Consider the following 12,983-nt stretch of genomic DNA (forward strand, 5'->3'; position numbering starts at 1 on the left):
TTCTGTTTGGAAAATGCAATAATTTCAACATGTAACCACCATAAATTAATTCTTTAAAGAGATCGGCAACAGCGCAAGTGTGGTGATGCCATGTAGAAAGTGATCACCTACCAATTGCAACAATGATTTACTGCTGCTGCGCCATTTGAAATCGCATCATGCTGTTTGTTGATTTAGCAGCATGAGCTCATACGACATCACCATGAATTGATGCAAACCGATATATCTGTTGCTGTTATCAGGGGATGATACAGGCGCAAGGGATAGAAAAGCGTTCACTAATCAGAATACTCACACTTGATCGCATTAAAATAATATGAATTTGAATAAATTTTCATCGTCGATCATTGACAGATGGCACAGCAACAAACTGCGAGTTGACGCTCGAGACGACAATTCAAACAGATGCACGTTTTTGATGCAATAATAGCACGGTTAATTATTGCAAATATACAAACATTTGGAAAGAGCAAAAGCAATATTAAGGGGCTAAAAAAAAACAGTAATATTCGTGTGTGTAATCTGGTTGAAGGTCATTCTATAAAAGACATACGGGAATTTCTTTGACCTGAACGTCTTGCACTGATTCTTTCCTCTTTCTTTCACTTTTCTATACTCCTTGCTACATCACAAACATAAACAGACATGCTGTCAGCATCTGCTACTACGTCCAAACCAGTGGCAGTGGCTACCGATCCGTCATCGACGACAACTGCTCCACAGAAATTTAACAACAAGTTTAGCTTTGAGACGTTTGATTCGCCCTTTCATACGCCTTCACTGTTTGTTACCAATGCGCCGATGAAGAACACTGATGTTTTCAATACATTCTACAGCAGCTCAGATGTATTCAGTCATCATGGTCATTTTAACCAGCATCCTAGCCTGCATTATGCAAATCAGTTCTCGCCTGAATTCTACAGCATCATGGCAGATGTCGAATCCTCAGGTACTCAAACGCCTTCTCCAAGAATCGAGTCATTGGCAACAACAGCAGCAGCGACCACAACAACCGCAAACACAAACACAGCAAGAGATGATCCTTTCAAAATGGAACCTCCCTTCTTGTATCACCCACAGCATCAGAGAAAGGTAACCGGATAACCCCTTGTTTTAGCAACAGCAAGTCTAATATTCTTGTTCCTATTAGAATGAACAGTTTTTTCAGCCTACGTTTGACGATTTAAACATTCGAAATCAACTGATGGAAGCCAATGAAGCAATTCAGACGCTGGTCAAACAGATGAACCAAAAGAATCTGGAGATTGAACGAGTGAGTATTTGAGATGTTTACATAATTACTGTGTGTTTATTGTTTATATTGCTGGTTATTTAGCAACGTGTGACAATTTTCAACATGCAAACAACACTGGCAAACAAAGATCTAGAATACAAAGATCAAGAAGAACTCATGTCAAAGAAACTGAACGAAAAGATGTGCCAATTGGCTCTGTATCAATCGTTTTTAAAGTCAAGGGGGTTTGATCTGTCATGTTTGAATGAAGAATATTCCGATGCCAGGTACATTGCGAATGTAAAAGCCATTTTCTGGCCTAGTTGACTCATGTTTTGTAGGCTATGCGACTCGGCTGAAGACATTCACACTGCAAGACGTGCTGTTTTGATTGAAGCTGACATGTCAAACTGCTTGTTGGAGGTGAGTCCTTGATTTCTAATGTATTTGCCTTTGGAACTTATCATTTTGCCTTAGAAGTCTTGCTCGTCTTCATTGAGCTCTGTCTCTAATCATACCACATCCGCCTTGGCCGCATCCGAGAGAAAAATTAACCCAAATACAGCTGAATATCGTCGCATGCTCGACAAGAATGTGAATATCGACTGGAGCGTAAGTGTCCATCACAGCAGATGCCTTGTCAGTAGCTCACATATATCTCTTAGTTGCTCGTGGATCGCATCATAAAGGAAACAGACCAGCAAGCATCTATTTTCATGCAACAGAAGCTCAAATGCGCCACCACAGAACAAAAACAGCTCATCTTCAAGGCGACACTAGAGCAGGCATACGAGCTCATGACCAACCGATTCGGGAATTTCCTTATCCAACGGCAGCTTGAGCTTGGCACACCTGAACAAATCGAGGCATTAGTTCAAAAGATGAAAGGTCATATCTTGGAATTGACATGTGAACCATTTGGCTGCCATGTGGTACAACGGGCGTTAGACTGTGTTGATGAGACGTCAAAGGCTAGTCTCGTGTCCGAATTACTTGTGCGTATTCCTGAAACAATTACACACAAGTATGCTTGTCATGTGTGGCAAAAGGTTTTCGAGATAAGGTGGCAGCACTCTCCCCCTCCCATCATGAAACGCATTCACCAAGCACTGGAACATCAATGGGATAGAGTCGCATTGGACGAAACAGGCAGTTTAGTTATTCAAAACATATTTGAAAACATGACAGAAAGCGACAAGGTAAGTTGCCCCTCCCTGCAGATGTTCACAGACTAATTCACGCTCTAAAAATATAGCGTCCTATCCTGAATGAAGTGCTCAACAACATTGTGCCTATTGCCAAAGGTCAGTGGGGCAACTGGGTCGTACAGCACGTACTGGAGCATGCTGAAAAGAACGACGACCGCGAAAAGGCCTTTCAGTCCGTCATTAATGAGAGTGTCCAGCTTTCCATGGATCAATTTGCCTCCAAAGTGGTTGAACGAGCACTCCGTATTGGCGGCCAGCAATTCATGAAGAAGTTTATCCAGTTCATCTCTAGAAACAATGCCAGCTGTCGTCCCCGAATGGCTCTGATTGACATTGCATCCGATCAATATGGCAACTATGTAGTCCAATGGTTAATTAACAATGCATGTGAAGATCAAAAGGTGTTTATTTGTCGATTAATCAAGCGCCATATGGTATCTCTCCGTGGATCAAAATACGGCCAGCGCGTGGCTTTCCTGGTGGATAAGGTTTTGCGAAACCACGAAATTACCACATATCCTACCACCGACAGCAGTGCATCTGGTTGAAGCATTCAAACACTGAAAACATATACACAACTTACATCAACGTATACTCTGGCCGCATCTTCCGTTTCTATTATGCTCTTTCCTCCCCTTTCTCTATAGCCACATCGTCATCTGTAACATTTGTTTCTTTATTTTAACTTGTAATTTTCGCCCTCTTTCTTATTTATTTTTACTACAGCACAATTATCTACATAGCAACATGCGCAGATATAAATTACATATACATGTTGAATTAATGAATAAAATCCATTCTCTATCCATAAAGTATCATGTCCCAGATTTGAGCGCCCACCTGTTGGCAGTCGATACAGTAGTAGAAGCCGAGAGATAGGTACAGAGCAAGCCGAGACACCTTTGGTCTAGCAAATACCAAGACAGCTACACATCCAACTCACAAAGAAATCCTGCAACCAGTTCGCCTATGGGAAAGCAAACATGACGACCAAACGGTCATTCAAACCCACTCGAAAAACAAGTTACACATTTACCAGCAAAGCCCTTTTTTTTTTTTAAAAAATTCATTCGTTTTTATCTGTTCTCGTCCTTCATAAATAAGCACCTTGATTCATGGCATTCTTTTCAGGCATAGTCAAGAGCAGTTTGCACCTTCTGGGCAAAGACAATTCGGGATTCGGTTATAGCATAGGCGACAAAGTCGGATTTTACTCTGATCAGTCTATTTGGAGCCTTCACCACGGCACCAAAAAGGTGAGCATGCAACTGTTGCGCACTCTACATTGCTAATGCCAGACATGACACACAGGAAGATGGCTCTGAAGTGTCGATATTTGTATTCGACTGCCAAAAGAATAGGGACAAAGCACAGCTGGCAAGAAATGCATTCAAGCGTATTCGCACAATGAGACACCCTGATGTGTTGCGTTACCTGGACGGCATTGAAGTAAGTGAATCAGCACAGAGAATTGAGTGATGCATGCTCAAAGCGCATTTTTTACTAGACAGAGCAGAGTATCATGTTTGTCACTGATCCCGTTGAACCTCTCTCCAATCAACTGAACCAAGATCCAGATAAAAATCTGGTGTTGTGGGGTCTTTACAAAGTGGCAGTAATGTATCCAGGATTCACCCATGTACAATAGCATACCAACTCATTTCTGAATATTAGAATGCCATCAAATTCTTGAACAGTGATTGTGATTTGGTGCATGGAAATGTTAGAGTCGCTTCAATTTTCACCAACAAAGCAGGTGAGTGGAAGCTGGGAGGATTTGAATTACTGTGCTCTATGAAAGAGGAAAGCCCTATCATTTTGGTAAATACTGCATCAGCTTTATTTCACTATACGTCTCTAACTCTGCCAATAGACGTTTGGAGGCATTGTCCCTGACGCACAACGATATGCAACTCCCGAAGTCAAAAAGTCAGGATGGACAGCAATCAAAGATCTGCCCAATGGTGCAGTGGATTCCTATCACTTGGGTTGTCTAATCTACGAAGCTTACAATCATCGATTCGAAACAACCGATTCACTCTCAACACAAAAAGGCAGTATTCCCGGCAACATGCAACGCATCTACACCATGCTTCTCAACCCATCCTTCAGAGCGAGAGCCAGCGCAGACATGTTTTTAGACGAAGGATTGAAGCCGAGAGGCTTCTTCTCCAGCGATTTTGTCAAGGTGAATCTCTTTTTGGAGAATATCAGTATCAAGGAGCAAGGAGAGAAGGAAGGATTCTTTAGACAGTTGGATTCGACCATTGATACATTCCCCAGCGAATTCTCCAAGTACAAGATTCTGCCTGAATTGATCAAAGCATTCGAGTTTGGGTCAGGAGGAGCCAAGGCATTGAGTGCTATTGTCAAAGTAGGGGAGCATTTATCAGACGAGGAATATGAGAGTGTAGTGATACAGCCTATCATCCGCATGTTTGCCTCGCCTGATCGTGCTATACGTGTCAGTCTGTTAGAGAACATGCCTAAGTTCATCGACCATATGACAAACAAAATGATAACGAACCAAGTGTTCCCTCATATCGTAAGTGGGTGCGTCCGTTTGCATTTGTATTTAGACTGATATCGAACGCAAATAGGCAACTGGATTCACAGACACAATTCCCATCATTCGAGAGCAAACTATTAAGTCTATTCTCCTCATTGTGCCCAAGCTGAGCGAGAGAATCATAAATTACGAGCTGTTGAAATACCTCGCCAAACTTCAAATGGATCCAGAGCCAGGAATCAGAACAAACACAGTGATTTGCTTGGGAAAAATAGCCAAATATCTTAGCGATAGTGTATGTACAGAGCACAATGATTTGCTTTTATAACGCTCACGCTGTATTCAATAGACAAGAAAGAAGGTGCTGGTGAGTGGTTTTACAAGAAGTCTCAGAGACGGATTTCATCATGCAAGAATAGCAGCACTAATGGCGCTGAACGGTAAGTTTTGGCGTGAGATTGCGTTGGAAATGGACTGGAAAGCTGATGCCATCATTAGCTACAATCGAGTACTACGATACCCAGGAGTGCGCAACAAAGATTCTACCAGCTGTATCCGTCATGTTGATTGACAAGGAAAAGTAAGTTGATCTGGGTCTGTCGTACATGATCGAATCCTGATGTATTTTCTTCGTACCAGACCTGTGCGTGACCAAGCTTTCAAGGTGATGAATTCATTCGTGACCAAAGTGCAAGAATTCGCAGAGAGGATGCCTGACACTGCCATTGTCGAACGAGTAAACACACCAACCAGCGAAGAAAATGCAATTGCTGCCGCCAATCAAGGCGCAGGCATGGCAGGCGTACTTGGTGGTGCCACAAAAGGTCTCGCAGGTTGGGCTGTATCATCGCTTCAGTCAAGAGTAAGTGTAGATAGGTGTTTCTGGATGAATACTGGTCTAACGCTGTTCCTTAGTTTTCATCACCAAGTGGAGAGATTGGCAACCCCATCAGCCCACAAGGATCAGCAGCTGTGATTGAGAACGATACCAGCAACACAGTCAAAAAGACACCAGGAATGCAATTGGGTGTCAACAACAGCTACAGCAGCAGCAGCCATCACCACACATTGATTGAGGCAGACGATGCAGAGGATACACATGGTTGGGATCAAGAGGAATGCGATCCGTTTGACTTTAATCAACCTGTAGACAATGATGGCGAGAATAATGAGGAGGAGGATAACGCATGGGACTCATTCGATCAGCCATCTTCTGCCGCATTCTCTCCTCCACCACTGCAAAAATCAATCGCATCGCCTGTTTCCTCATTTGGCTCATATCCTTCTTCATTTGGTGGAAACACACAAAAACCCAAAGCACAAGGCTCCATGAAATTGGGACACAAAAGCAAGACACTCGGTAAGCTTCATCTTGGCTAATTAGAATGCTTTTCGAACTAAAAAAAAAAAAAAAAAAAAAAAAAAAACCATGCTGGCAGATCTTGATTTAGATGATAACATGAGCAGTGTGGATTCATTTGTTACACAGATTGCGTCCGAAACCAAACATACAACATCCTCCTCGATACCATCATCTCATGGTGTAAATAAAGATGAACGCAAAGCTGAACTTGAACGCAGGAGAGAAGAAAGAAGACAGGTACCGAATAGTATTTTGAAACGGCCTTTATCAATGCTAACACTGCATTTTGACATTAGCGTATGGCTGAGTTGCGCGAAAAGAAGAAGGGAGGTGGCCTTGGTGCCAAAAAGGTCGAAAACATCGGCCTATAAATGGCAATTTTCTAGACCTGATCACCAAATGCTCAAAACGACCAAGAATAAAAACATTTATATATATTTAAACATGCTTTTGCAGTGTAGAAAAGAATGAAAACAACACTAGACATCTATTTTCGCTTTTCTTTATTCCGTTGCTTTCTTCCTGAACAATGAATATCATTGCTAAAACCTCATTATTACTGCTGCTTGCTACATTACAATTGGTTGCATGCAATACACTGCCAACAAAGACTGTCTTTGATCTGCAAGCAAGATCTACTTCAACTGGCGTCCCAACACATGCTGCTATACTCTCAAAAAGAGACGATTTGGATGAGGAGCAAATAAATGACTTGGATTTATATCAAAATTGGGCAAGCATGTGCCGTAATGGAGCCAACAATAACAATGCATTGATTGCTGCCACTGTTTCGGATCAAGAGGCTGCTGCTACTACTGCTGTCGACAACTTGTCCCTCAATAACCTTTGGAAGACAGTTACAGAAACAGTAAACTGTGGTGGTGGCCATGCTATGACTGTAACTAGAACAACAACGGTCAGTCAATCCACATCAACTTCCAAGCCATCATCCAATTCATCCAAAGGCGGCAAAAAGTCCTGTACTGGTCAATGCTGGTCTGATTACCTTTGGCGTAAGTAGCCTAGTATATGAGCCATTTCATTTGCATACTGACATAAGTGATACAGATACATATGGTGATAGTATTAGTCCAGCTCAAGGCTTCGCTGGCATTGTGTGTATTATCGCTGGCTTATACTTGCAAATTCTTGGATTCCGTTTTTTCCGCCCTACATTGGGTCTGATTGGATTTGTATTCTTTGGTAAAGTCTATCAGAAACCTTTTCAGGCGAGCATCCAATAACTGATTTTGCTTAGCTACCATGACTTGGATTGGCCTTGTTAATAGCGAACCCGCAGGCGGTTATCCTCTAGGTGATCTGATCTACATTTGTGTCAGCGCTGGATTAGGCATACTGGGAGCTATCATCTTGATATTTCTTTGGCCTATTGGAGTCTATTGTCTTGCATGTAAGTATTAAATTGGGATAATGGGGGCGCATGTACTCATTGCTTTCACTTTAGGTCTTGGTGGCTTTTATCTTGCCGTGTACTTTTTATCTTGGAAGGAAGACTTGGTCATCATCATTGTAGGTTCAGTCTGCAAGTTTCATATCAAGTTGTACTAACATTCTCATTTCTTGTATAACAGAAAGTCGCTCGTGTTTGTTTCATTATTGGGCTATCCTTGCTAGGCCCTATTCTTCTCTTCTTTGTGAGGAGCTACACGGTACTCTTTACAACAGGTTTGATGGGTTCATATCTCTTTTATTTTGGCTTGGATTTCTTTGCTCATACTGGTTTCATCAACCCATGGCTTCTCATTTTCGATGGTAATCCAAAGCATCATAACGTCTACTTGATGAGCACACCTATCTATGTGATGCTAGCGTTTGTCTCTGTTAGTACATTGATTTCGTTTGGCTGGCAATACTATTACTGTATTATGTGCTTGGAGATAGAGTTTGATATCGATTGTCCAGAGGAACCAGCACCAGAAAAAGAGGAGCAAAAGGAAGAACCAGCTCTACAATACGTTTGTATGCCTCCACCTTATTGTTCACCACAACCGATGTTTCTGCAAAATGTGAATGCTGCTCATTACGGTCAAGCGCCACATTGTTAATGCAAATGTGGATATAATCAAAGTATGACTGTAATAAAGTTGAAATATATACCAGTTTGTTTATAATAGCGAGTTCGATCATAGTAGATAGGATAAACATCAAACGACAATAAAGTCGTTTGATAGATACTTTCAAAGATATGTCTTTTTAATAGCGACGTATCAAGAATAATTATACATTTGCTCGTTTTTATATATTGTCATGTTATCTGATGTATCATTTCTAAACTAGATCTCAAAATGCAAGAAACCGCTTGGTTCGAGTACAAATCACATTGAATCATGAGATTTTGGCAACCAAATGTTAAATGTGCTTGGTTGCAGATCGGATTTACTGTCTATCGCCTTCTCTTCATCAAGCAAATTGACTGCACTTGTGTGTTTATTTTCATCCATCATGAGCATGCTTTTGCAAGCTTTTAAAGCCTACCAAAGTTATACTCGCATTGCGTTACATATTTACCAAGAAAAAAACGACTTAAACAAATATAAATATAGTGTACTAAATACTAGCAGATCAGTCTCGCTATGCTCGATGACGGCGCCGCCCTGTGGGTTCTCGCTGAAGACATTTCAAATCAGAGGCAATAAGAATCTGCTATTGAAGTAGATTTTAAATAATCAGTTGATAGCAAAAAAAAAAAAAAAAAAAAAAGCTATTATATCAGTCAAAAAGGGCAACGTATTTCTCCCTGCATCTTCTTCCCTTTGCTTATACACTGGTATCAACGGAAACTATTATTGAAACATTGTGAAAGAGAGTTCAAGTTTTATGCAGCATTTGTATACCATATTCTCTGTTCGTGCCACATATACAGGACTTCTATGAGATCTACAGCGACTTTTTTGATAGATTGTCATTGCAAAAGACGCCATTATAGGAAAAAACTCCCAATAAAACCAAAGAAAAAGAATTCAAGCCAAGAGGTTGTCGTTTCAAATTTATAATCCTTATTTAATCAGCATCGCAATCATCCTTGCATCATCATTGTCTTCATCAAAAAGGCATTTTGGGTCAGTCAGCAGCAGCGCCGCCGCCAAAATAGATTCAAACTCAGTCTATCTTTTCTGTTTAAGATTGGCCAAATTCTGTCTTTTATCGACTTCTTTAAATTATTTTATGAGATTCGACTATATAAACTGTGGTTATCATCTGATGCTTCCTAATACATTCTTGAAGTCTTTTTCAAGGCGCTTCCAATGGTGCCAAGTAAAATAGATGTTTTGAATGAACTTATTGAGCAATTTGAGAAAATATGAAATAAGGTTTTTGGCCAAAATGTTGAAATTTGGCATATGAAGACCTTGTAAAATTGGTTTCAGAGGTTGCTTTGGATCGAGAGAAACATTTTGATTTAATATGTACCATAGCAAAAGTCTTCATTTTCAAGGTGAAAAATGCAATCGTTTGATTTTCGATGAAAAGCATGAGGTACCCCTCATGCTTTTTGGTCAATTTTTGACCATTTTTTTGGTCCTCAAAAAGTTGAACAAAGGTGTCAGAAAGTTGCTGCTACTTGAGTACAACTGTTTGGCGTCATTCCGGCGGCCCAGGAAGATCTATATGTCAAGATACGAAGGCTTGAAAGCTGTCGAACTTGGTTATGTATTGTTTTATAGCTTTTATTTGCACGGCATGAAGCACATCTTTGGTAGCCGAAATCTTCTGGAAGGGCAGTTCTGCAGCCCGTGCAATTTCTAATTCGAATAGAAGGCATATTGATTTTGGTAAAGCTAATTCATGCAAATTTCGATGAATTATGTTGTTGGTAAGCATATTAATAATGAAAATGAGTACCCAAATTTACTGCTTGATTACTATGGTTTTGCACGTTTGCTTCGTTACGATAAAGCCCTCTTATAAAGCAGCAGCATTGATATTCCATAACTTAACTTAAATGATTGTCCAAAAGTTGGAAACCAAAATCATTTGTGCAGGCAGTACCGAACTTTTAGTAGATAATAATACCCCACTGAAGCTAAATATATAGTAGAACTATCTTAAAGAACGTATATCTGGCTAATAACTTGATGCTGGAAACTCTTATTTTGCGAGATAATCTACAGCGTGGCATTTATAAGCACTGAAGATATGTATACTCCAAAATGTAAGGCTTAATGAAGCCGAACAAAGCTTCAGCAGGAACCAGAGAATGGCGTAGATGTTGATTGGCTTGATATTAACGACCATTGGCAACAACTGTTATACTGTATAATAATATGATACTATATTGTTTGTCTGACCGCACCTTTCATAAGGTTAGTTCAACACAAGTACCTCATATTCAGGGAAGCATTTATCGTATTTAAACAGGCAGACAACGCAATGAAAACTGAAAGGGTTGAAATAAAGCATTATACATTCTCAATGGCCATTATTAGAGTCTCTTTACGACATTTTGCTTTTATTGCTATGCTACGAGTCTTTAAGCCCTCAGATGTCAAAAACAATACAGGTACTGTGGCTTGTGGTGGAAGCTGAAATGAAAGTTTTCATCTCTTTGAAAGCATTAATTTACTTTTTACTTTGTCTCGAACAATGAAAAAATCACACCCGTCTAAACGTTCTCTGGTAATCGTTGAGAGACGAACGTTGTCACTCGACTTTTGCTTTGACGAACCAGATGATGGCCAAAAGATCAAAAAGATGAGAATGCTGGATACAAGTGGCAACACTGAGACTTTGACACACATCATATCAGCAAACGACCCTCTGGACAAGGCGAATTCGACAACCCATCATCGCGACAGCCAAGCAGAACCTTCACTAAACAAGAATCTGAACTGTCGCGTCGGTGATAAAGAAGAAGTGGGCGCTGAAGGCTCTGATGAGATTGAGGCTGCATGCAGCGATATTAAAGGGCTGAAAGACAAAGGAGAGCAGCAGACTGAAGCTGCATACAAAACCAACAAGGGCGATTTTACACAAAGTGTCGCCGCGCCACAGGCAGCTAGTGATCGCCGGAGAGAGAATGATAAGTTCGAACAAGTAACCACATCCAGTCTTAGTAAAGATAAACCAACAACAGCACCGCACACGAAAACACAACAAGCACCTAAGCCAATACCAAGTCCAGCCCAGGAAGCTAATACAACAGAGCCTGCCAATTTACTGAGTATAGTTGTTTGAATATCACCTTCAGATACATTATAAGCTTACCTATTTAATTAGTTCATACACGTCAATGTCACTTGTGTGTATTTCCGCCTACCACGTTTTCTGAATTAATATTACATTATGCCGCAGCTCACAACATCACTATCCCCAAAACCGCAAAATACCTTCATTTGCAGCCAGATCTCGACAATGTCGACGACGTTTGTCAAATGTGCGATAGAAAGTATAAGAGTCGAGCAACATTCATTTCGCATCTGCAAAAAATGCACAAAATCCAATGTTCATCCGCAAAAGTAGCTCCAATACCCACAAGTTCAAAAGTCCCTACTGTTCACGAAAACCTCAATAACAAAGTATTGCCAGCAACTGCTAGCAGCAAGAGCCCCGACGCTACATCTTCCTTCACAGCTCCTAGCAGCGATCAAAACTCTGCCACGCCAACAGCACCCAACGCTGTACAAAAGAACAAGAAAGCAACTCCAGCTAGCAACATCAAGAAGAACGATTCACCTACATCCAAGAAGGCTCAAGCCAAAAGCGCAACATCATCTAGCACAACCCAGAATGATAGCGATGCTTTTGCTGTGAAATTCCTTCTTGAGGACGGCCTGTTAAATAGTTCTGTTTCTACCAGTCCATCAAGATCACCCACGCAAAGTCTCTCACCAGCTGAAGCATCCAGTCCAGCCATAGCTCCTCAATCAGCAATGCAAAGAAATTTTGTTGCCCTTTATCCTGATCTACTAGACCCTCATAACTATTGCAAGTGTTGTAAGAAGACGTTCTCAAGTAAACATGTATACAGAAACCATTGTAAAACTGCGCATTCTATCCCTTTACCAGATCCAAACGACCCCAATTTCTTCTGCTACGTATGCAACTTGAAAAATCCAGATTTATTCACCTATCGAAAACATATGAGCAAGGTACATCGGATGAATGGGTTTCCAAAAATGGTTGATATCAAGTGTCATCACTGTCGCAACACATTTACCAATGAGAGGAAATACAGCGAGCATCTCAAAAAGGTGGCACAGTGGGAACAAGAAATACAACTGATGGAGAAGCGCCCTACACCCATGTGGGATGAACCCAGCCTTCATTGTAGCAAGTGTCTCAAAACATTCGAAACTGACAAGAGTTACAAGGGGCATTTACGCTACTTTCATGGTATGTCTGCGACGAAATATTACAAACGCCTGCAGGAAGTCGAAAACGATCATAACCAGAGCAACAAGGCCTTGGATAGAGAAAATGCAGATAAAGATCACTTTTTCTGCTTTGCTTGCCGAAAAGACTTTTTTGATAAATACCAATTTGATCAGCACCTAAAGGAGACTCACAAATTACGTCTAAGCAACACTAGTATCAGTAATCTCAAAATTGCACCCTCGCCACAAGTGTTTGCTAAGCCTCTGGATCCCACTTTATATTACTTCATGATGAGGGGTGTTGGCCAGGCCAATTCTAATTAAAGAACGCAGT

At 40.9% G+C, this 12,983-nt stretch overlaps 4 protein-coding genes across 4 annotated transcripts; all 4 read left to right on the forward strand.

The window, feature by feature from the left end:
* Positions 1-645: 645 nt before the first annotated feature.
* ATC70_002344 (uncharacterized protein) lies at positions 646-2,990 on the forward strand (the record flags this gene model as incomplete). The annotated part of the gene is made up of 7 exons (XM_064821721.1): positions 646-1,092; positions 1,151-1,273; positions 1,337-1,521; positions 1,576-1,657; positions 1,712-1,846; positions 1,900-2,433; positions 2,490-2,990. The coding sequence occupies 7 exons, from the start codon at positions 646-648 to the stop codon at positions 2,988-2,990; spliced, it is 2,007 nt and encodes a 668-aa protein (XP_064681407.1).
* Positions 2,991-3,557: 567 nt separating this feature from the next.
* Positions 3,558-6,685, forward strand: ATC70_002345 (uncharacterized protein; the record flags this gene model as incomplete). The annotated part of the gene is made up of 12 exons (XM_064821722.1): positions 3,558-3,698; positions 3,754-3,891; positions 3,950-4,057; positions 4,117-4,263; positions 4,316-4,987; positions 5,043-5,246; positions 5,301-5,391; positions 5,450-5,531; positions 5,591-5,813; positions 5,867-6,311; positions 6,391-6,551; positions 6,611-6,685. The coding sequence occupies 12 exons, from the start codon at positions 3,558-3,560 to the stop codon at positions 6,683-6,685; spliced, it is 2,487 nt and encodes an 828-aa protein (XP_064681408.1).
* Positions 6,686-6,843: 158 nt separating this feature from the next.
* ATC70_002346 (uncharacterized protein) lies at positions 6,844-8,380 on the forward strand (the record flags this gene model as incomplete). Its single annotated transcript, XM_064821723.1, has 5 exons — positions 6,844-7,327; positions 7,383-7,517; positions 7,573-7,725; positions 7,780-7,844; positions 7,907-8,380. The coding sequence occupies 5 exons, from the start codon at positions 6,844-6,846 to the stop codon at positions 8,378-8,380; spliced, it is 1,311 nt and encodes a 436-aa protein (XP_064681409.1).
* A 2,539-nt stretch (positions 8,381-10,919) lies between these two features.
* ATC70_002347 (uncharacterized protein) lies at positions 10,920-12,973 on the forward strand (the record flags this gene model as incomplete). The annotated part of the gene is made up of 2 exons (XM_064821724.1): positions 10,920-11,496; positions 11,553-12,973. The coding sequence occupies 2 exons, from the start codon at positions 10,920-10,922 to the stop codon at positions 12,971-12,973; spliced, it is 1,998 nt and encodes a 665-aa protein (XP_064681410.1).
* Between the last annotated feature and the right edge of the window lie 10 nt (positions 12,974-12,983).

Source organism: Mucor velutinosus (genome assembly GCF_035048745.1).
Source record: "Mucor velutinosus strain NIH1002 chromosome Unknown tig00000093, whole genome shotgun sequence".
Lineage (NCBI taxonomy): Eukaryota > Fungi > Mucoromycota > Mucoromycetes > Mucorales > Mucoraceae > Mucor > Mucor velutinosus.